Raw genomic sequence first — 24377 nt, 5'->3', positions numbered from 1 at the left:
CTGAGCTCTTTGCCTTGGCATAGAGACCTTTGAGATACTACAGGTTACTCAGTAACTATTGGGTAAGGGGCACCTCCTATGTGCCAGAATGCATCAAGCTCTTTGCCCACATTTTCTCATTTGATCCGTAAAAATAACCTAGTGAGGTCTGTTGATTTATTATCCCCATTTCAGTGGCTAGAAAACCAAAGCCCAGGGTGGCCAAGGTGAGGTCCAGACCTGGATCTGTGTCATTCCAAAATCCATGCTCTCTTTCTTATAAAATCCTGATTCCCTGCAAGTAAAAGCCTGTACTATTCTTGAAAGTTCTTTAGTCTTCTGCATAAAGCTTGTCAGCCCCTGAAGGCAACTCATCTTCCAGGGCAGCAATCAGGGGTGATCCCTGGATTTAACGAAGCTGAGTACTTACAGGGAGCTGGAGCAGCCCTCTGCCTGGCACCAGCCCACACACCTTTGCCTCAGACCTCTGGCCACACAGCTCCAGCCTCTGTGGCCATGGCAGTGGCATCCTTTGCCCTCGTGGTCAGGTAGAGGGCTTGTAGCCTGTTGTAGACTTCCCAGCTATGGGCACAGGTACTATGCTAAGCACAGCAGAGCACCTGTCATTTCTGGCCTATTCTCTGGAAATTGACACCTGGCAGCTGGGACTCAGCCACTTAGTTTATTTATTTTTTTAATTTTTTAGAATTATTTTTATGTTTTATTTTTTGAGAGAGAGAAAGAGACAGTACATGATCAGGGGACAGGTAGAGAGAGAGGGAGACACAGAATCCGAAGCAGGCTCCAGACTCTGAGCTGTCAGCACAGAGCTCCACGCGGGGCTCAAACTCACGAACCCGTGAGATTATGACCTGAGCCGAAGTTGGCGCTCAACAGACTGAGCCACCCAGGCGCCCCTAGTCTACAGGGTTTTAAATAGATGATCTCACCCAGAGGCAGGCTTCAGAGACAAGGGACCTCATTGTGCTGGGCTCTGCCTCACCCATATCACTGAGATCCACTGTGGGTCCCGGAGACCAGCATCAGGCATGCAGATTCCTAACAGAGACCAACTCTCACTTGGTCTGCAAAGAAAGGGAAAAATGGTCGTGGAAGGTCCAAGAAAGGTTAGAAGATCTTCTAAGAATAGTATGGTCCTTGTAGAAATAAGAGGCATTTGGACCGAAAGGCTCAAGGCTAAGGTATTCAGAAGCCACCGAGGCTGTTAGTTGTAGGCCCGCAGGCACCGAGGCCCTGAGTGAGCTAGGGGACAGTGCTGCGTGGCTGTAGGTCTCAGCTAGCAGCTGGCCACCGCTGGGCTTGCTCTCTGGCCTCTCTGGGTAGATGCCACAGAGCAGAGGGGCAGGGCTCCATTGGGCACTTCAGAAGAAGGAGAGCCTACCCCTTGCTGCCTCTTTTTTTCTTTACATGGCCCTCTCTTTTCCCATTTGAGGGATATTAGGGAAGCTTCTTTTAGAACCCCTAAGGTGGGCTCAGGGAGCTCTCGGCCCATAATAGTAGCCTTCATCTGTGCTGTTGATTCAGAAGCTGGCTCCCGAGCAGGTGGGGTTTGCGTCCTGGTCACTAAGTGGCCCTATGACTTGGGCATCGCATCCTGCACTCTTCCTGGTGTCTCCCCGGTAGCGACACGCAGTGATGTTGCTTCCTCCCATGGGCTCCTGTGAGGATTGAGTGAGGTTGGACGTAAGAAATCAGTGAGCACTGGGTCAGAGGCAGAGTGGACGCTCAGTCAGTGTGCCTGAAACTGAACGCAAGGCCTGTTGGCAGAGGAGCCACCAAGAGTCTCAGTGCTCGTTTTCGGTCACTTGAAACTATTCGAAGGTTAGCTCTGGCATCCCATTCTATGACCTTGAGGAAAGAAGGGGGGATGTGATTGGGCTACCACATGGGGAGGGATGGCCAGAGTACAGGCCTTTGCTGTATGTTGGCTGGCTCCTGAGTTGGTCCTCACCCCCTTTCTTTGTCTGGTTTGATGCTCAGAGAACTACCTGGTTACCCTTAGGAAAGGAATAAGACGAGAGAAGCAAGAGTAGCAGCATTTATTGAGCCCTTACTGTGTAACAAGCATTAGGCTAAGTTGTCCATGACCATTATCTTATTTAATCCTCCCCACAGCCCTTTGAGGTCAATGCTGTTTTCCCCATTTTAGAGATGAAGCAAGACTCAGAAGTTAACTCAGAAAGGTTAACTTGCCTAAGGTCCTCCAACTAGGAAATGAGGGAATCCAAGTTTGTTTGGCTCCAAAGCCAGTGTGGCCCCTGGGATGGGACCTACACGGTTCTGATCTTCTCACGAGCGTGGGAAGGTGCGGACGGTCACACCTACTGTTACATGTGAGATTTAACCTGCGGTGCCTAGTAGAGGTGTGTGAAGCACCCAGCACAACTGCCCGTGCATGTCTACGTATGAATGTATGTATCACATCTGTGGCTGTACTTACATACTTTATTTGCAAAAGTGTATCTGCTCAGCACATCTGAACGCTTGTATAGAGGTACATATGGGTGAGCGTGCATAGGTGCTCATATGGAGGCTGGGCAGAGGCCGTGGCTGTGCATGAAGAGAGTACATGAGGGAGGTACTCTTGGCTCACTCTTTGTCTACCTACCAGTAGTGATTTGATTTCCACTATGTTTCCTGTATGGATGTGGATAAATGAAAGATGCATGCACTCGTTGCAATGATGTACATCTGTGCTGTTGCATGAATCCCCTGAGAGAAGGAAGACCACATCCGGAAAGAGAATGTGCATTAGCAGCTCTCCCATTGCACACAGCCCCAGCGCCTCGGGCCTCAGGGGCGACTGGGCCTCAGAGGGCAGGGGAGGTAAGAGCCTGGTCAGGTAGAAGGATGCAGGTGACCAGCGGGAGCTGAGGGCAGGGCCGGATTGGCCAGGGAGAATGAGTTCAGTCTGCAGAGCCCCGTGTGGTGGGGACGGCGGTAAGCACCTCTGACTGCTCACCTCTGGCGCCTCTGCTCCTGACTTCCCAGCATGTTCTGGGACCCACTCGTCCCGAGCTATGAATGACTTGAGGTACTTCATCACAGTCTGGTAGTCCCTCTGAGCTGGTGGGGATCCTCTGTTGCTCTTTCAGGCTGAGGTAGCCCAGCTGCAAGAGCAGGTGGCCCTGAAGGATGCAGAAATTGAGCGCCTGCACAGCCAGCTCTCCCGGACCGCAGCCCTGCACAGCGACCACGCAGAAAAAGGTAACTGGCTTGACTGGGAGAGAGTTTGCCCCTGGGCCCTCTGGGCATGTGTGTCTATGGATGATTATGTGTGTGCTTGTGTGAGTAGGCTTACTGATGTGCACATATGTCCTGTGTGTGCAAACACGTCCAAGTGAACAGATGCATGCATGAGTGTGCGTGAAAGGGCCTAGAAAGCACAGTTCTACTGTGGAACCATTGCCATGAGCCCCTCCCCTGTCCAGAAGACTCCACCCTGAAGGCTTCTCTCACATGTAGTCTGATCATTAAGCTCTGGAGCTTTTCTTTGCACTTGACGGGAAGGACTTGTCTTTGTGTCATTCCCACAGGGGAGGCTTTATTTAGCAATCCGTTCACTCCTTGAATGGATACCTGCTTGATACTCATACAAGGCCCCGAGGATACAGAAACAAATCCACTAGTTCTCATCTTTAGATCTCAACTTAAATGTTACCTCTCAGAAAGGCCTTTTCTGGTTATCCTACCTCAACCAGATGCCCCCAGTCCTATTTTTCTCTAGCTCAGCATTCTTTTTGTTTCCCTCATAGCACTTAAAACTCATCAGGGTTGCATTTGGGGAGGACTCTGGGTAGATTGTTGTCCTCACTGTGGGGCAAGAACTGTGTCTGTCCTATTGGAGACCATATCCACAGAACTTCACACAGCATTCAGCCATGGTAGGCTCCTAAGAAATACTGAGTAAGTGAAAGGATGGTGAATGGTCCCTCATCAGTTCCAAGTCTGCTGATTCAAAAGAGGGTGAATCCTCAAATACTCTTATTAACACATATTTAATATTTAAGGCTATCCACCTTGTATTCAAAATGATCACATACCTTCCTCTTCCCATGAGGCTGCAGAATGATGCTGGAGGAGGTCCTGTAGCCCTATGGATTGGCCTTACTACCGGGTCCCCTCTCAGCCTCAGCACTGCTTAGCTTGGGTCCCTGGCTGGGGTGGGAAGCTATGCGGCATGAAATGGTGGCTTAAGCTGGAGAAGAAAATTAGTGACCAATATGTTCATGCCTCCCCTAGTCTTTCTCAGTGTCTTCTTAAGCCTTTGAGTGTGTCACCTACCTGCCATGGCTCAAGGTGGATGCTGGGGCCCCCTAACATATCCCAGACTCTCTGTGATGCTTAATCTGGACAGAGTGCTTTCTGTGCCTTGATCCTAGGCCAGGTAGCCTTCCCCCTCCACACTATGCTTCTCTGGAGCCCAGGCCTTCTGATCCATCATCCGGTAACTCTTGGAGCCGGTCCTTTGGTCATTTGCTGCTCAGGTTGGGTCCTGCCCAAAGCACTGAGGTTTGCCACTCTTCATAGGAAGCTTACCACCTTCGTCCCACAGACGGGGCTGTGGGGTTGCTCTTCAGCTGCCAAGAGCCTAAGATAGTGAACGGGCACTCTGTATTGTCCTCTGAAAATGAATCCCTATGACTATTTACACAAGTCTACTCTTCCTATTCTTGTTGCAAATGGGATGCCTATATTTTGGTTCCCTTGTCTCCTGGACTTTTCTCATATAGACACCCCCTCTTCCTTTTGTAATAATCAGTTTAGGAATGGGGATAGGTCCTTGTTTTGAATATTCCACTATGTGCCACTCCCTAGACCTAAATATGTAGCAGACTGACCTCCAGCTCCCTTAGGCATTGGCCTTTGACCTCGTCCTTCAGACCAGTTTGGGAAGAAATCAAGAGCCCCTATTAGGTCCAGAGTGAGAGCAGGCCTTAGGTTGCCCACAACAGACTGACACAAGTGCCTGGGCCCATAGAGATATTCTGTGGGTTTCTGAAATAAGATAGTTTTCCTTAACTGTAGAATTTGTTTTAATATATTTATAGATGTGTCTAAATATTCTTTAGTCAATTCTGACTATAGCGTTTTAAATTAAGCCAAGTACCCAGCTCTTTTACGTAATCATTCTTTTCTTCATTCAGCTGTAGACTTTTTTTTTTTTCTTTCTTATTTTAAATTCTCCTTTGCTACAATCCATGGGACTGTATTATTTTTCTCTAAAACTAGCTAGCAGCCCAGGTACATGCCCACTCAAGTAATAATGTCTGTATTCTTCTGAGATGTTGGTTTTGAAAGGTTTTTGGGTTCTTTTGTGTCAACTTCGAGTAAATGGAATTTGTATTTTCCCCACTAATTTCTACAAAGAGAACATGAGAGATTAGGTTTGCGCATTCATTTAGTAATCCAACAAATATTTAATGAGAATGACTACACCAGACACCGTCATGGGCTCTTAAAGAAGTAAAGGAGCCCACATGCAATTTATTCACAAGGGAAGTCTTAGCAGCTTAGCACGTGGGGATGGCTGTCTGTGTGTAAATAATTCTCCCTACACCTAAATTCTTTCAGACCAAGAAATTCAACGTCTGAAAATGGGGATGGAAACTTTGCTTGTTGCCAATGAAGATAAGGTAAGATGGTCCATCAAGGCAGCCCTATTCTTCCTCTGTTAACAGGCTGTTTCGTCCCTACTGGTCTCTGATATTCTGGGCAGGGTCATGCCCATCAGGCCAGTGACCCAGGGACGTGTCAGGAGAATGGCTTCTGCCTTTTGGAGACTGAGCCTCAGCCGTTTGTTTTGGCTTTGATGCCTGGGGACTTTGCCTAAGCGAAATCTCCCAAATGCAGAATAAAATCATGCCTGTTCGTGCTGGTGCAGGAGGGAAAAAAAATACCCCTGTAGTTACTGCCAAATGCCATAACTGCTGCTTAGACTCTTGGCAAAACTTGAGAGCAGTCCACCAATCTCCTATGCACACAATCTGGTGACAGACCCGTCACGGAGACACTAGGCAGCACGTGATGTGTTTACCCCACCGCCTTCCATTCTTCACATCTGATTGCCTGTGTAATCCTAGAGTAGCCACCTCTGTAATTATAGAGCACTTACCTGGGATGGCCATCACCTCTTAGGATCACAACCCTGCATTTTACAGATAAAGAAACTGACCTTCAAAGTGCTTGAGTACTTTTGTCCAAGGTTCGTTAACAGTAGGTAGTGGAGCCAGGGTTCCCACCCAGGTCTGTCTAATGCCCAAATCTGCGTGGCCTCCCAAGTCCCCAGGCCTTTGCTGAAAGAACTGATCTCCTCTGGTAATTTCACCTGTTGTGCAAGGAATCTCGGGCTCCTAAGGAACAGGTTGAGGGTATTGGGGATAAATAGGATGGCTTTATTTTAATCTTTGTATGTAGCTCCAGAGGACAGCATTCGATCCAGGAGACAGATTCCAAAAGCTACCTCAGGAGGGTAGGGAGATAGTGCGTTTCCTGCCTCTGAAATGTTTAAGCCCCTCGAAGGCTGTGTCTGGAAGGGATTGTTTTACGGCTAGGGATTGGACTCCTAGCCTTTGGGTAGAGGCAAGAATGTTTGCAGCTGCCTAGGGGGCAGACCACTGGGAACCCAGGCTCTGTGGGAAGGAGGCTGGACACCGAACTTCCCGTCGAAGTGTCCCTTAGTTTCCACATAGCATCTCTTCTCAGTGTGCCCAGAATGTAGTCTGGGCCCCCAAATGAAATCCTCCATGGGGCCAGTGGTGGTGTTTACATATAGTCTGCTCTCCCACTGTGACAGGACCGTCGGATAGAGGAGCTCACAGGGCTGTTAAACCAGTATCGGAGGGTGAAGGAGATTGTGATGGCAACTCAAGGTGAGGGAAAGGAGGATTCTGCTGTTTTCTCCCAAAGGTATTCCATCTATTGTGTTAAATCCAGGGGCATTTCGCTAGAAGGTTCTTAACCTTCATTTGGAGAAGATCCTCTGCTGGATAATGGAGCTGGTTAGACTGTCCTGGACAGTGGGAAACTGGCAGCTATTGGTTTCTAGAAACTATGTCTAATGATAGCCCAGAGCTCCTGTGGACTAAGCATATTATCAAGAAAATAGAGCCTTTAACGTGAGCCCTTAGGAATCCCCATCCTTGGGGATCTCCTGTGTGTTTTTCCAGGATACCTTTTAGAGGCAGTGAATGCAGTCAACCTGGACCAAAAACCAGTTCGATACCCTCATTGGGGATTAGAGCTTGTCCACCTCCTGACAGCTCCCCCAGCAGATTTCCAGGATACTTTGGGGGCCTTCTTTGAGTCTCTGGGTACCTGGGTTCCTGTAGGAAGTCACAGGGCAGGGAGGACTATCTGTGCTTCATATGTGCTGCGCAGGTTGAACGTACCATGCGGGCAGTGTTAGTGTTCGTGTGAGCACAGTGGGGCCTGGGCCAGGCTGCCCGCCTTACCATTCATGTCATTGACCCGGGCTCCTGTCACAGATCCCTGGAAAGCAGCTGCTTCACAGGAGAGGGCCACCTTGAGGGTGTTCAGGGACCTCATTCTGGTTGAGCTTCCGCTGGCCCTGCCCATGTATCACGGCCCTATTTTCCCTCCTCCTTTGGTATTTGGGGTCGAGTCAGAGCATCATGACCCATGGCCAAGGAATGAGAAGGTTAGGGAGGAATAGTAAGGGCTGCCTTCTCTCTGTTCCTCCCATGAGCTTTGACCTTGAGATGACCCTCATGACAGCCCTTTCTCAGATTCCCCAAAGAATCTTACGAATTACACCTGTAATGTCCCTTTATATATGTCTTAGTTTTCCTTGATGAAGAAGCACTGTTAGAAATCTGTGGTGTAGGGGCGCCTGGGTGGCTCAGTCGGTTGAGCGTCCGACTTCAGCTCAGGTCACGATCTCACGGTCCGTGAGTTCGAGCCCCGCGTCGGGCTCTGGGCTGATGGCTCAGAGCCTGGAGCCTGCTTCCGATTCTGTGTCTCCCTCTCTCTCTGCCCCTCCCCCATTCATGCTCTGTCTCTCTCTGTCTCAAAAATAAAATAAATGTTAAAAAAAAATTAAAAAAAAAAAGAAATCTGTGGTGTAATCACAGGTTTCAGATGAATCCCACAGGAATGACCCCTTCTTCTGCGTTAATGCTTCTAGGGCCTGCAGACAGAACTCTCTCAATCAACGAAGAAGAACTCGAGGGAAGTTTCCGAAAGTGGAACAGTGCAAACAAAGGCCCTGACGAATTACTTAAGCCAGAGGTGCTGTGTTTCCATCTGTGATGTGGGGTTTCAGCAGGCCCTAGAAGCTTGCGCTGAGCTTGGGGGAGGATCAAATCAGGTACCTGTCAGGTAGAAATCTTGACAGGTGAGAAATTAAATGGATGGAGTGGCCCCCGAGGCCTGGGGGAAAGCATCGAGGGTGGAGAGGGGCCCAGGCACAGGCCTGTGTTCTAAAAGCTCCCCCAGCAGATTTCTGGGGCACACTGGGAGCCTTCTTTGAGTTTCCTGTAGGAGGTCACAGGGCAGGGAGGGCTGTCTGTCGTATTTGCAGCACAGGCTGAATGCAACATGCAGACAGCGTTAGTATTTGTATGAGCACTCAAGGGGTGGCATAGTGGATACTGGACTTTTCAAGGGTAGGACTTTTCTTTTCAATCCAGTTCCTTGTTTCTTTTGGTCCTTCCTCTCTGGGATGTAAGCAGAGACCATAGGTGGTTTCATTTTATTTCTCCCTGTTTCTCCAGTGTCCGTAATAATGTCTGACACCCAGGAGAATGCAAATATTTGTTGAGTGAAAGTGTCTTGCTCTTTGAGGGGAATAAACACACCTATTGCTGTGATACGTTCCTATTCCGCAGCCCTCCCCTCCAGCCTCTGTAACCAGCATACAGATTTCTTTCCCTTTTGCTTGTTTAAAGTCTGGTCCTCTTATACAAACCTCTCTGCATTTAGATGAGATACAAATAAGCAAAGAAACTCATAGATCCAGATCTCGAGTGGAGAAGGGGCTTTGGCCCAGGATGTAAAAGTTTCGTGAAACTCTAGAATGGCCACACCGAAAAGGGTCTCAGAGGTCTAGCTCAACCCTTTTAATTAAGGGAGGAGCAAAGTGTCATCGAGTGACCCAGTTATTAAGTCAGACAAACATCCCAACATGAGCTTATAATGAGCTTATTCCAGATTGCTGACAGTAATAAAATAGCAGTGATTGACACTCAAGTACCTCAGTGGGGTCCCTGTGATGAGCCCTGTACATAGGGCTCACGTCGTTTCTCCTCATGACACCCCACTGGGATTCTTATTTTATTATGGTGAAGCTGAGGCTCAGAGAGGGTCAATAATCTGCTTTAGGTCACAAAGCGGGTAGATGGCAGAACCTGGAATTGGATCCACATCTATCTGGCCAAAAAGCTCAGGCTTTTAACAGCCTTATAGAATGCCAGGGTTCTCCCTATAGTAGACCAAAAAAGTACTTCCTGGGCCCTAGAGAAAAGGCCATCTTTACACTTAGTACAGTACTGAAGACATCAGACTGTGTTGTCCTTAGACACCACCATTAGCTCATGTTTGGTCCACCCGCAATGCTCTTCCCTTTTTGCCTTCTCACTAAGCCCATTCTTGTTTCTCAGGTGTTCTCCCCTCTGAAACCCTCTTCTGTGGTATCCCCTCCCTCCCCTCTACCCCCATATTGCAGTGTAGGTATCAGGACCTTAAGGACATGCACACTGATCTTTATCCTAATGGCCTGTCTGATGAGGGGAGCGCTTCCCCCACACCCCATGGGGCCTGGCCGGCAATAGATGTTGCTCATAACAATTGTAGTGCTTCTTACTGCAAGCGACAGAAATCGACTCTGGCTAGCCTACACCACAGAGGCACGTTTTTGAAAGGGTGTGTGGTGGCTCCTTGAATGAAAGGAAAAGCTGAAGAACCGAGCTCAGAAAGGGCAGGAACAGCAGGATCCCCAGGGGTTCAGGTGTCAGGACGCTACTGCAGGGATGTGGACACAGGCCCGGGAAGGAGGGATGGGTTGGCCTAGGTTTTCGATACTCCTTTCTCCTTGGCATCTTGAAAGAGCAAGGCATCCGTATTGACACAGCCACCGTGGCTATGCCCAAGGGAGGAAGTGCAACTCCCCAAGGGAAATTGTCCAAAGAAGGGGAATGGTCTCTAGATAGTAACCGTCCTCTACGGTGACTTCTGTTTCTGGTACAGATGCCTCCAAGATGTAGCTCTCCCACCGCGGGGCCACCTCCACTCCCACAGAAATCACTGGAAACCAGGTAGGAGGCCTGATCATTTCTCCAGAGCTGCTGTGCCCTCACACCCTCTTGGGGCTCCTGCATGGCAGGAACTGGCCATGTGTGGTGGTGAGCACGGCCACCATGTCCTGGGCACACCTGCCCTTTCACTGTCAGAGAAGCATGCCAGGCCCCAGAAGCGGCCACAATGTGGCCCAAGCCGTGGAGCAGTCGTGAACTGTGCCTACCTCCTCTGGCCACAGAGGAGCTTTCCTTCCCGTGGGCTAAGGGTCTGGGCCATTGTCACTAAGAAAAGACCTGGCCGGGGGTTGGATTCTCAAAGGAGAGCTGGCTGCAGGTCATCTGTGCCCTCCAGCAGCTCCTCGGGGCTGGGAGCATCCCATCACGTGTGTCTCATTTTTATCAGGCCCTCTTGAAAGTCCTTCCTGCTCTCAGGAGCCCTAGAGCCCTGTGACAGTCCAGGCTCCCCAGGGAGAGCCATTTATCCTATAGGGAGGTTGGTCCAGTTGCTTTGGGGAAGCTTCACATGGCAATGAGCTTATAATGCACTGGCCTGTGGGGTTACCTGGCTGCCATCCGCCTGGTTCACTCCAAAATGAACCTATTTCTAGTTCCCTATGTCAACAATTTAGAACATGTCCAAGTTGGGCCCCCTGTGATGGAGATCTAGAGGCTCTACTGTCAAGAGCAGGCTGTCTTTCAGCCAAGGTATCTGGAGACATTGGCCTTAAGTATGACAGAAGCTTCTCTAGAATGCTGCTGAGTCTCCAGAATGTATGTGTTCAGGACCCCACTTTCTAGAGAGCCACTGTTTCCCTCAGCCTTTAGCCCTAGAGAAAAATGTCAGTGTCAGCGACGGCAGTTGGCCAGTCAGTTTATGAGTTCACTCAAGAGGAAGTCAACACCGATTAACTCACACTGACCAGACTCACAAGAAACCAACGTACCAAGAGATTCTGCTTTATTCGCCTAAACAGAGAACTATCATTGCTGAGGAGACTTATCACAAGGTAACCCTTGTGACCACCAGTGGCATTGCCTCTTCTCTGTATAATTAGTGCCCTTTGCTGCAAAATAACCTCTGAGAAAGCAAATTCCCCTGAGCAGACTAGTCAGGGCATACAGAGCCAGAGCAAAGGGTGAGAAGATCCTAGCAGGTGGTGCTCTGGAGCTGTGGCTGGCTAATGTGCTTATCTTTAATGTGGCACAGTGCCCTCCTCCCTGGATTCCATCTTAGACTCACAGACAAGACAGTACTGGCACCTTTCCTCTCTTTTGACCCTGCAGGTTGTCTTTTATGACTACGTAACAGTTAGCTCCCATTGATGTAATAGAACTGAGTGTATTCTAGATTTTTCAGAAATGCCAAGGCCTTTTGATTTGGATTTAAATGATGCTCTCATGCCCTCAGCAACATGTTGTCTGACCAGGCTGTCCTCTGAAATGGGCCAGTCTCCTATGTAATGGTTATGATTAGAGGGTGGTTTTTTTCTGAACTTGACCCTAAACCCACTTGACATTGGTAAAACACTTGGAATGTCCTCTGCATGACTGACACCATGCACCTCCTTCTCCAGTAACTGTTTCTTTGTTCCCTTTGTGTTTTTTCCAGGGCTCAGAAAAAGCTCTCATGTAGTCTAGAAGACCTGAGAAGTGAACCTGTGGACAAGGTCAGCCCATCAGCCTCTCCGTAAAGACTCCTGAGTCACTTCTTACCCAGCAGTGCTGGGACATACAGGTCCCACTTTATAGAGGCTTTTCTAAAGCTGATGGGGAAACAGGAGTTGCATGAACATTTTGAGACAACCAGTCAAGTGTGGCCCAAGGCATTATAGAGGCAGGACAGGAAATGCTTCCTGGAGTTGATGGAGATGTTGAGGTGTAGGGAGCAGGAAGATGTCAGTTTAGAGCCATGAGTCAGATCAAACCATGGAAGGTCTTGAATCCTGACTCTATATCCCCAGAGCCACTTGGGAGCATTACAGAGATTTTGAATGAGGAAGTAATGTGAATAAAGTTGATGAGCCCAGGAGTGAGTTATGGGATAATTTAGAAGACTGGAGAGGAAGCTTTTTTGAGAGTCTAGAAAGATATGAGGAGAGCTTTGTGGCCCCATATATGAGGGTGGCCCTTGACCATGTGGGTGACCCCTATGCTGGAGGGGTAGGTTGCAGGTTCTTGAGCAAGGTCACTGGAGACCAGGGGGGTCCTTCCCTGACGGAGCACCTTAATGGAGCCCTGCTGCCTACAGTCCCTTGGTCTGATCAGTGTACCAGTGCTGGTAATTACAGTGGAAACCCATGAAGGCTGGAGCTGGCAGGGGCCACTGGGCCCATTCAGTGGCTCTGTTCCTGTGGTCCTGTGCCTCTTGCTCCTCCTGGTCAGATTGCTGGCAGCTGTCCAGAACATCTGTCCGTGACTTAGACAGTGGCCTGTGTTTCCATCATGGCTGGTGATTACCTGACATAAAGGTGGGGAGGGAGGGAATGAGCCCTGCAGATATAAGCAGGCAGCTGGTCCTGAGTTGTTGTTTGCGACTAACACTGGTCTCTCTTTCTCCACATGTGTGAAATCCTTCTTGCCACTGCATAGTGTGTCGATGGGAACCAGCTCTCCCCAGTGATAGAACCCAAGGTATATTAACTGCATGCCCCCTGTCATGCATCTGTGGTCACATGTCTGCTGGTGTGTTTTCATTTAGCAGGTTACAGCTTTTGTAACTGTAAAGTATGTTAATCATAACGGGTAAGAGTGCAGGAGGAAAGACAAAGCTTCCTCTACCATTTTCAGTTTATGTGCACCCCGCTGTGTAATGTGATTTCACCTCACTGACTGCGGATAGGATTTATTATTATCTCCTCCATTTTACAGGCTCAGAAAAAACCCATCTTTAACAAGGCATTGTAGATCTGATTGCTAGGAAGGGGGAATGTTATGACTTCCACATATAATCAGAGGAGTGCGACAGCTCTCATCCTTTCTGTGCTGATGTGTCATGGTTAAACACAGAGGCGCACTCAGCCACCGGTGCAAGAATCTTCCTATGACATCCCCTAATTGTTGCTGTCTGGCACTTGCTTTCTGTGACTGAGAGCTCATCACATCAGAAGACACATCCTGTGTTTTTTCCCAGCTCTATTAGATACATCTTCTGGACTTCCCTAGAACGTGCGTCCGCTGATCCCAGCTCTCCCCCAGCTGAGCCCATGGAAGGAACCAGTGTCCCCTGCTGCTGACTGCTCCAGAATCAAAGTCCCTCAGGCCCTCTCTGACTTGAACACCCTCTCACGTGCACAGATCACAAGCCTTCCGAGTTTCTATTCCGTCTCCTTAGGGTCAGCACTAGTTTCTCTAGCTTGTGGCCTGGTCCACTCTTGAGCACGATATTCTAGATGGTGTCTAATTGGTGCCTTCCTTGAGCTGGGGACTGCTCTTATAGTTCCTGCTGTCAGTCCAGACCCTGGGGAATGTGATAGTTTCTGTACCTTTGTTTATGTACTGTCCTGGTGTGCTCAGCCTGAGGCAGGAATTGTTCCCTATTTAGAAGCAACGAAACAGTTTCTGGGAGGCTCGAGAGAGAGAGTTGCCTGAGTCCTGTCTGATGTGAAGTCTGTGTTGTGTCACTCTGGTGTGCTACCCTCTCTGTTCTAACTTAAGGCAGCTGAGCAGTTATACACTGCCCCCTGTCTGGGATTTCCATTACCCCCACAACCAGGCTTATTCTTCTGTTCCTTCTGTGGCCTATCCTGACTTTGACCTTCTCTGGCAGCGAGCACTTCCTTCCCAGGTTTCCTTCTTGGGTGAACAGAGCTGAGAGCCCTCTCTGTTACTCTTGATTCCTTTGTTGTCTTTCTTACAGGTCTGCATGGCCCATCCTTGAGTTAGGTTCTGTCCCTTTCCTCCCAGCTCCCCATCAAGCACCCAGGGCAGCCCACATCTGCGGCCGTGGTCGTCTTTGCCCTGTCTTCGGGGAGCATATGAGATGGTGCAACCAGAAATCTGGTTTTGAGAGCCCTTCCTTGCTCCATATTTCCTGTGTGACGGGAACCTGGAGTCACAGTTCGAGAAACCTCTTGAACATTGCCTTCCCCACAGTCTGTGGTTCTAGGTCTGACTATGCATCAGAGTAATCTCAAACGCTAGTTTAAAAATACTGACACTTGGGGTACGGTCCCACAGGGGCAGATTCCCAGGACCGGGTACACCCGAGATCTCTGGTGTTTTCATTAGTGTCCCAGGTAACTGTGGAGCAGTTGGTGCACAGACTAGCATTTGGAAACTGTTGGTCTTGCCAGTGTATGATCAGGTCCAGTCTCTACCTTGTGGGTCATCGTGAACGTAAAAAGCATGCACTGTCCCTCTCTTAAGGCTCTGGTTATTTCCACCTCACGAGCCAGTTCTTGAACAGTTCCTTGGAAAGAAGCACCTGGGTGGCTCAGTCAGTTAAGCATCTACCTGACTCTTGGTTTCAGCTAAGGTCATGATTTCACAGTTTCATGAATTCAAGTCCTGCATCAGGCTTCATGCTGAGTGTGGAGCCTGCTTGGGATTCTCTGTCTCCCTCTCTCTCTGCCCCTCTCCCACTTTCATTGTCTCTGTCTCTCTCAAAATAAATAAATAAACTTAAAAACGACAACAAAAAGAATACCTTGGAAATATAGTCTACTTTTTTCACATGTCTCCTTTCTGAGTTTATTTATTTATAAGGGGTTACCACTCCATGTTCAGTGAGGGAATCAGACTTCAAACAGTTTCTAGGATGATGTATTTATAAGCACACTGAATTCAGAAATTCATTGGACATTTGGCTTCTAACTGAATGAAACTTCAAAAGATGTCTCAGCCATTAAACCCTCCATTACTTTTCTGACTTGTCAGTTGTGAAATCCAAACTTTGCGTATTACTTTTCTTCTGGGCCCAATCAAGTAATCCACAGTTGATTTCCTTGGTAATGTTGCTTCATTTTCTGTTCTTAATGACATGCATTCGACTGGGTTTCCCTTAGGTTTGTGGGTTTAGGGGGCATTATGCCCTTCTTTTATAAAAAAATTCTAGTATAATTAACGTACAGTGTTATGTTAGTTTCAGGCAGACAATATAGTGATTCAACACTTCTGTATGATACTCAGTGCTTACCACGATGACAGGACTCTTAATCCCCATCCCTATTTCACCCATCCCCCCACCCACCTCCCCTCTCATCACCATCAGTTTGTTGGCTATAGTTAAGAGTCTGTTTCTTTTGTCTCTTTTTTACTGTGTTCATTTGTTTTATTAAATACCACCAATGAGTGAAATTGTATGGTGCTTGTCTTTCTCTGACTGCCTTCTGTCCTTCCTAACCAAATAAGTACACTTCTTTCCCTTTACATTATCTTGTTTCTTTGGGACCCTTTCTATGGCCAGGGTGCGTGTGCAAGCCCATTGCACCAGGGCTGAACCTCGGGCAAACTATGATCCTAAGTTTCTAAGGGAATTGTTGGCATGGAGCCCCCTGGTCTGTTTTCTCTCCCAAGTTGTGCATACCTTCTCACTTTGCCTTAATCTGCTATTTTTCAAGATAACTTATTGTAATATATAGATATAATTAATATATATGATCTGTATTATCAATATATATAATAGGTATACTTTTATTAGAATTTGGGTTTGTATATTCAAAACACCCAAAGGATAATTCATGGCTGTAATTCGTTGAGCCTCCGAGCATTAGGCCAAATGGCAAAGGCCTCCTTTGCAAGATGCTTCCACTTCCTGTTTGGAGTCAGCTGCAGTCGGCCCTGGATTTGGGCTTGACTCTGTCCCTGTCTCATTGCATGGCCCTTTCTCAGAACTTTGGTCCCCTTTCCGGGACTGACTGATCTTTGAAAGGTCTCTGAGTTGACCTGAGTGAAAAATGGCCCTTAGAAAGCCAAGCGGTGCCTGTATCCAGAGATTTCCTAACTGGGTTTGATTTTGAGCCTGATAAGCTGACTCAACATGTCTCTTTCTCTCCTTCCAATAGGACGGCCCTTTCCTGGCAGAGCACAAATACCCCACATTACCTGGGAAGCTTTCGGGAGCTACGCCCAATGGAGAGGCTGCCAAGTCAACTCCCATGGCCTCACAGCCCGACCCCACAGGGGGCAGCCTGCTCAGGCTGAGTGAGTGTCCAAGCCCTGGGGTTGGTGGCCCCTGGAGCAGTGGCCTTGGCACATTCCGTTATTGCCCAAGGTCCCTGCACCCACGGTTGGAGAATGTGGGAGCGGGGGTTGGGTGGACGAGATAAGTTGTCCCTCCGGGTGGCGTCACTTGCTGAGACAATGACTCCTTGTCTGGGCACACTATTTCCTTTGGTAAACACTGTAGAGTGCCAGAAACCCAGGCTGGGAGTCCACCCTTTCTTTCCAGCCGCAAGCACTCCACCCCACCCCCATTTTCCCTCTTCCAATCTTCCTTTCTTGGCCCTTCTTATCCCATCATTCCTCTGTTCCCTCCCTCCTAGACCCCTTCTGCACCCTTCCTGTCCCTCACTCCACCCCTCCTCCTCTGTCATCCTGATCTTTGCTCTCCTGTCTCCGCCTTCTTCTTGCAGCCTCCCTATTACCATTAGGATGATATTATGTGCTCTTCCAAGGGAGAGTGTTTCCTTAGGGAAATGGAGTCAGTGGCCAATGGGCAAGGATTTCCATCCACAGGTACCATTTTGGTGCTTAGGGCCTGGAACCATGGAGGTCTTTGCTGCTTTTCATGCAGAGTAGGCCATCTTTCCTCAACAACAACAGATCAGTGGAGCCCAGGAGGGAACGTTCTGGTCCCTGCAGAGCTCTCCCTACCCGACCTCTCCTTCCTGGTTGTTCCCTGAGCCAGCCCATGTGTCAGCTTCTGCCCTTGGCCAGTTCTGCCTCTGGCTGTAGGAACTCCAAATAAGCTCTTGAATGAGTGTGTCCTAGTAATACGGAGACTCTGGACTTGGAAAGGCTTTGGACCATTCTAGTCTGATCTAAGTGATCAGACTGGCACCCACACAAGAGAAGAGGTGCACGTGGCCCAGTATATCAGCCCCTGCCACTGTCCCCCACTCCCTGTGTGTGTGTGGATACCTCAGCCTGCCAGGAAGTGGCCCCAGGAGTATTTGGCCCCTCAGGTGAGGCCTCCGTTCACTGCACTGACCCTGTGGGCCAAGTTCAGCCCCTGTTCCCCCCTTCTTTTCTCATGGGATTGTTTTTCTTTCTGTTTGAGTTTTTCTCTCTTGCTCGATGACTCTTTTGTTTATTTCTTTGCTTCCCTGTAACTCTGTTGGGCTGGACTTTGGCCTCTCTTGCTTCTTCATGTGGCTTCTCTACTTCTTGATTGGCTGGAGATCGTGGCCGGAGTGTCAGTGCCCCCGTCTTAGGTACTGTACCCTTCCAGGTGAGGTGGAGAGTGAGATGCCCTAGTTTCCCTACCCTAACACCCTCCCCTTCTGGAACATTCAGCCACGTCCCCCTCCTGCCTGCATTCCCGCATCTCCCCCTGGAAAAAGAGGAAGCTCCTTGTTGGAGTTATCCATAAGTACTTGGACCCCCAAAACCTTTAGCACTTGAAGACATTAGCTCACCCAAATTTGAAACGTTAACTTCACCAGTCCTCAGAGAACCTGGAGTGTGCCTGATCCCCCTGCTGGTCTCTGAGATCTGGATGTAAAGTGCTTCCCTGAAGGCAGAGCAGGGCAGACTCTTCCCCACTCCCACTGAAGGATGGCCCGGGCCTGGGGAGGAGGTCTCTAGAGGACCCGTTCCTTCCTCTCATTGATACACTATTCTGTTCTTCCCATCTCAGGAGACACAGAAAGTGGTTGGGACGACACTGCTCTGGCCAATGACCTCTCATCCACATCATCGGGCACTGACTCAAGCCCCCAGTCTCCCCTGACACCAGATGGTAAACGGAGCCCCAAAGGCATCAGGAAATTCTGGGGAAAGTAAGTTGGTGGTGGTGATTATAATTACGTTGCTTAGAATTAGCATTCTTCTTGAATGGGCAAAGAACTGCATAACCCCCTGTTTAATCAGATGTTGAAACAGCAGTAAAAACAGAATGGTCATTAGAAGGATTTGAGTTATCTTGTAGGCCCCGGAGGAGGAGAACTATGAAAGCACTCATTAAATGTAGCAGTTGCCTTACATGTCCTTCATTCCAGGCATCTGTCTGTCCCACAAACCCTGAGTGCATTCTCTGTAGTTTACGCTACAATGTACTTTGGGAGAGACACTTGGATGAGACCAACTTCTTTTTTCTGAGGGGTCAGTCTGTGTCTTAAGAAAGATTTGCCGTCCCAGTTGACTCAGTCTGTGAAATGAGGCAGAAACTGGGGCCTCCTACCAAGCATCATTCCTCACTTTGACTCCACATGGTGTGCCCTGAAACCCAGAGGCAGAATTAAAATGGAGGTTGGGTCTGGGGAGCTGTCACAAGTCATGATCCTTAACCTCTGGGGAGGCACTGGGGACAAGTGCTGTGGAGAGTCCTGGGTCCAGCTGCTGTGGCCCTGTGTAGGGGGCTGGTACACTGGCTGCGTGCTCTCAGGCCGTCCCCTGACAGTCTCCATGGATTCCTCTCCACATAGAATCCGAAGAACTCAGTCAGGAAATTTCAACACTGATGCTCCGGGGATGGCAGAGTTTCGACGCGGTGGGCTCCGGGCAACCGCAGGGCCAAGGCTTTCTAGGACCAGAGACTCCAAGGGTCAGAAAAGGTAAACCTCCCTCCAGGGTGGAGTGGGAAGGGGGTGCTGAATGCTCCAGAGGTGGAAGGCAGGAGTTTCTAGTGCAAAACTTCTCAACCTTTCCCACTTGGCATGAGTAGACATTGCTCATGTTTTACAGGTACACTAAGGTAAAGGCAAAAGGCTCCCTACAAACCAAGGTGGCCGGTGGGGGCTCTCCGGGCTCCCTGAGGACCTCAGCAGCTCTGTGCCTTGCACACTGGTGCCGCCATTGAGAGCACAGATTCTGGAATTATAGACCCGAGTTGGAATGTGCTCAACCACTTGCTAGCTGTGAGCCTTCAACCAGGTTATATAACCTCTCTCTGCCTCATTTTCCTCATTTGTGAAGTGAGAGGTAAAAAGAAGTATTTTCTTAAAGTTCTTGTGAGGATCACATGCACCACTGCCCATCTAACCCAAGCATCAGTGGTCTGCCATTCATGGGTCCACTTTTTCTAGGAAATCTGAGAAAGGGCGTTGTCTCCCACCCCTCTCTGGGTCAGTCCCCCTCCCACACAGACCTCCACAGGAGGGTGTTGGCCTGTTGCCATTATCCCTCCTAAGACAAAGCACCGCAGTTTGCTGAAGGGTGTTAGCTAAAGGGGGTTGCAGAGGGTATGGGGCACTGGCATCAAAATGGGAACTTTCACATGACTCTTCCATCGTGCCCAAATGAAAAAGCATTAAAAGAAGTTACACTTTTCCTGGACTGCCCTAGTAGATACCCTCCAGTTACTAGCTTTACCCCCTTTCCTTAGGTCATCCTATTCTGAGAAAGCATGCCCCCCTTCAGATCTGCCCAGGCAAATCTTTACTCCTGTGTTTTCGGAAAATCCCTTCCCATATCCTCTGTTCCCAGCAGACAATTTCTACAGTGTATTGTCTCCAGCAATGTTCTCCTAAAGTCTGAGTTATTTGGCCAAGATCAGGCTTCTGGGGGCCTTCCTCAAGACTGGATTGTGCCATTTTAAATCTGACCAGTGAAAAGTAACATTAACTCTTCATATTTAATCCCTCTGAGATTGCCACACACCAGTGCCGAGTGCAGGTGGTAAGATGTGCACAACTCAGATATCAATTCTCAGAAACAATACAGCCTAGATCCCAATGATGAGCAAAGAACGTTTCCCTAAAGCATCATGTTGTTGGCAGACCTGTACCCCCAAGGAAGGGAACCCACCAATGCACACTCCCCCCACCCTGCCACCCTCAGGCTTCTATAGGCTTTGCAGGTGCACACGGGGCCTTTCCACATCCACTCGCGCTTTGGTGGCGTCCTCAGATGTCTTCTCCAGGTGCCTTGCAGAGAAGTGTAAGGATGTGTAGACTTCTGTTTCTGCTCCCTGAGGATCAGGGTGTTGGTGTTTACCCTTGTAATCAAATGTAAATGCTCAGTAAATGCTAGCTTTCCAAGGCAGGAGAATCTAAGGACATGGTTTGAGAAGGCAGAGACCAATTCACAGCCCTTAAAAAGTGAGCCAGAGAAAGCTTATACGTTCCAAGAACATTCCAATGTACTAGCAATTTTTTTTTTATTTTTTATTTATTTATTTTTTTAATTTTTTTTTCCCGACGTGTTTTATTTATTTTTGGGACAGAGAGAGACAGAGCATGAACGGGGGAGGGGCAGAGAGAGAGGGAGACACAGAATCGGAAACAGGCTCCAGGCTCTGAGCCATCAGCCCAGAGCCTGACGCGGGGCTCGAACTCACGGACTGCGAGATCGTGACCTGGCTGAAGTCGGACGCTTAACCGACTGCGCCACCCAGGCGCCCCTGTACTAGCAATTTTTAAATGTAGACTTCAACATCTTTGATTCTTCAGAGATGAAAAAACAATCTGCAGTAAGGTTGAATGATGAACCTTGGCTCCAAATCTGGCAATTTCTTTAGGGTTGATTCTTGAAGGGAAATCACTGGCAGGGGTAGAAGAAATTTTCTAAGACCCTTCAGCCTGTTTTTCTTAACATAGGACTGCCTAGTTAGGGGGCCCATTTTGCCATTCTGGGCAACCATTTTGGGATGGGGTAACCGAAGTCAGGAACTTTCTCTGCTGAAGGAAAAATGGCATTTCCACCCACAGAGCTGCTTTGTTTGAATGTCTTTGTGCTTTGTTAACCGGAACAGTGATGATGAAGGGAAAGAAAATGACATCCTGAGGGGATTGCTGCATTTATGCTACCAGTGCTGGTGGTAACAACATGTGTTGGCCGGTAGAAAAGAAAGACCTTTATTACTCTGAAGCAGAAACTTGATAGAAGCTAAGGTCCGCTGGTATTTATAGATGTTTCGGTATAGCCTTATAAAATATCGCCAACAATATCCCTGTAGGAAAAACACTTTGTTACAGCAAGTCTCCAGCCCCAATCTCTTTCTTTTCCTAATGAAATATTTCTTTTTGAAGTATCATATTTGATAGTGACACTTTATAGGACTCCTCTCTGAGGTTATAGAAGAAGGAATTTTATTGTCTTTTTTCCTCTGGTATCAGGTTTTACTGATTTGCATCCCAGGAGGCACTGCTATAGAGGGTGCCTGTCACACCCACAAAATACTACATTTTTATTGTTAATTTCGTTTGCATATGTTTGTCATTTTTCTTTTTTTTTTTTCTTTTTTTTGTTTTTTTTTTGTGTGTTTTTTTTTATTTATATATGAAATTTATTGTCAAATTGGTTTCCATACAACACCCAGTGCTCATCCCAAAAGGTGCCCTCCTCAATACCCATCTCCCACCCTCTCCTCCCTCCCACCCCCCATCAACCCTCAGTTTGCTCTCAGTTCTCAACAGTCTCTTATGCTTTGGCTCTCTCCCACTCTAACCTCTTTTTTTTTTTTTCCTTCCCCTCCCCCATGGGTTCCTGTTAAGTTTCTCAGGATCCACATAAGAGTGAAACCATATGGTATCTGTCTTTCTCTGTATGGCTTATTTCACTTAGCATCACACTCTCCAGTTCCATCCACGTTGCTACAAAAGGCCATATTTCATTTTTTCTCATTGCCACGTAGTATTCCATAGTGTATATAAACCACAATTTCTTTATCCATTCATCAGTTGATGGACATTTAGGCTCTTTCCATAATTTGGCTATTGTTGAGAGTGCTGCTATGAACATTGGGGTACAAGTGCCCCTATGCATCAGTACTCCTGTGTCCCTTGGATAAATTCCTAGCAGTGCTATTGCTGGGTCATAGGGTAGGTCTATTTTTAATTTTCTGAGGAACCTCCACACTGCTTTCCAGAGCGGCTGCACCAATTTGCATTCCCACCAACAGTGCAAGAGGGTTCCCGTTTCTCCACATCCTCTCCAGCATCTATAGTCTCCTGATTTGTTCATTTTGGCCACTCTGACTGGTGTGAGGTGATATCTGAGTGTGGTTTTGATTTGTATTTCCCTGATAAGGAGCGATGCTGAACATCTTTTCATGTTGGCCATCCGGATGTCTTCTTTAGAGAAGTGTCTATTCATGTTTTCTGCCCATTTCTTCACTGGGTTATTTGCTTTTCGGGTGTGGAGTTTGGTGAGCTCTTTATAGATTTTGGATACTAGCCCTTTGTCCGATATGTCATTTGCAAATATCTTTTCCCATTCTGTTGGTTGCCTTTTAGTTTTGTTGGTTGTTTCCTTTGCTGTGCAGAAGCTTTTTATCTTCATAAGGTCCCAGTAATTCACTTTTGCTTTTAATTCCCTTGCCTTTGGGGATGTGTCGAGTAAGAGATTGCTACGGCTGAGGTCAGAGAGGTCTTTTCCTGCTTTCTCCTCTAGGGTTTTGATGGTTTCCTGTCTCACATTCAGGTCCTTGATCCATTTTGAGTTTATTTTTGTGAATGGTGTGAGAAAGTGTTCTTTCTGCATGTTGCTGTCCAGTTCTCCCAGCACCATTTGTTAAAGAGACTGTCTTTTTTCCATTGGATGTTCTTTCCTGCTTTGTCAAAGATGAGTTGGCCATACGTTTGTGGGTCTAGTTCTGGGGTTTCTATTCTATTCCATTGGTCTATGTGTCTGTTTTTGTGCCAATACCATGCTGTCTTGATGATGACAGCTTTGTAGTAGAGGCTAAAGTCTGGGATTGTGATGCCTCCTGCTTTGGTCTTCTTCTTCAAAATTACTTTGGCTATTCGGGGCCTTTTGTGGTTCCATATGAATTTTAGGATTGCTTGTTCTAGTTTCGAGAAGAATGCTGGTGCAATTTTGATTGGGATTGCATTAAATGTGTAGATAGCTTTGGGTAGTATTGACATTTTGACAATATTTATTCTTCCAATCCATGAGCAGGGAATGTCTTTCCATTTCTTTAAATCTTCTTCAATTACCTTCATAAGCTTTCTATAGTTTTCAGCATACAGATCCTTTACATCTTTGGTTAGATTTATTCCTAGGTATTTTATGCTTCTTGGTGCAATTGTGAATGGGATCAGTTTCCTTATTTGTCTTTCTGTTGCTTCATTGTTAGTGTATAAGAATGCAACTGATTTCTGTACATTGATTTTGTATCCTGCAACTTTGCTGAATTCATGTATCAGTTCTAGCAGACTTTTGGTGGAGTCTGTCGGATTTTCCATGTATAATATCATGTCATCTGCAAAAAGCGAAAGCTTGACTTCATCTTTGCCAATTTTGATGCCTTTGATTTCCTTTTGTTGTCTGATTGCTGATGCTAGAACTTCCAGCACTATGTTAAACAACAGCGGTGAGAGTGGGCATCCCTGTCGTGTTCCTGATCTCAGGGAAAAAGCTCTCAGTTTTTCCCCGTTGAGGATGATGTTAGCTGTGGGCTTTTCATAAATGGCTTTTATGATCTTTAAGTATGTTCCTTCTATCCCGACTTTCTCAAGGGTTTTTATTAAGAAAGGGTGCTGGATTTTGTCAAAGGCCTTTTCTCCATCGATTGACAGGATCATATGGTTTTTCTCTTTTTTTTTTTTGTTAATGTGATGTATCACGTTGATTGATTTGCGAATGTTGAACCAGCCCTGCATCCCAGGAATGAATCCCACTTGATCATGGTGAATAATTCTTTTTATATGCCGTTGAATTCGATTTGCTAGTATCTTATTGAGAATTTTGGCATCCATATTCATCAGGGATATTGGCCTGTAGTTCTCTTTTTTTACTGGGTCTCTGTCTGGTTTAGGAATCAAAGTAATACTGGCTTCATAGAATGAGTCTGGAAGTTTTCCTTCCCTTTCTATTTCTTGGAATAGCTTGAGAAGGATAGGTATTATCTCTGCTTTAAACGTCTGGTAGAACTCCCCTGGGAAGCCATCTGGTCCTGGACTCTTATTTGTTGGGAGATTTTTGATAACCGATTCAATTTCTTTGCTCGTTATGGGTCTGTTCAAGCTTTCTATTTCCTCCTGATTGAGTTTTGGAAGAGTGTGGGTGTTCAGGAAT

General features: G+C 47.6%; 1 protein-coding gene across 14 annotated transcripts in view; it reads left to right on the top strand.

Moving 5' to 3' along the window:
* Positions 1–24377, top strand: part of PPFIBP2 (PPFIB scaffold protein 2) — a 151106-nt gene that overhangs the window by 110974 nt on the left and 15755 nt on the right. For 12 of the 14 annotated variants that reach the window (XM_040456988.1, XM_040456984.1, XM_040456986.1 and 9 more), the window contains 11 exons: positions 3096–3207; positions 5575–5636; positions 6797–6872; positions 8147–8250; positions 10207–10274; positions 11866–11923; positions 12846–12887; positions 16259–16397; positions 17597–17629; positions 18055–18196; positions 18842–18970. In XM_040456988.1, coding sequence (XP_040312922.1) covers positions 3096–3207; positions 5575–5636; positions 6797–6872; positions 8147–8250; positions 10207–10274; positions 11866–11923; positions 12846–12887; positions 16259–16397; positions 17597–17629; positions 18055–18196; positions 18842–18970 — 965 coding nt within the window. The remainder of the gene's footprint in view (positions 1–3095; positions 3208–5574; positions 5637–6796; positions 6873–8146; positions 8251–10206; positions 10275–11865; positions 11924–12845; positions 12888–16258; positions 16398–17596; positions 17630–18054; positions 18197–18841; positions 18971–24377) is intronic. The other 2 variants (XM_040456987.1, XM_040456982.1) reach the window with 1 other exon arrangement.

Source organism: Herpailurus yagouaroundi, unplaced genomic scaffold (genome assembly GCF_014898765.1).
Source record: "Herpailurus yagouaroundi ecotype Mexico unplaced genomic scaffold, PumYag 218, whole genome shotgun sequence".
Lineage (NCBI taxonomy): Eukaryota > Metazoa > Chordata > Mammalia > Carnivora > Felidae > Herpailurus > Herpailurus yagouaroundi.
The sequence above is the reverse complement of the archived record's forward strand: the minus strand, read 5'-3'. Positions and strand labels throughout refer to the sequence as shown.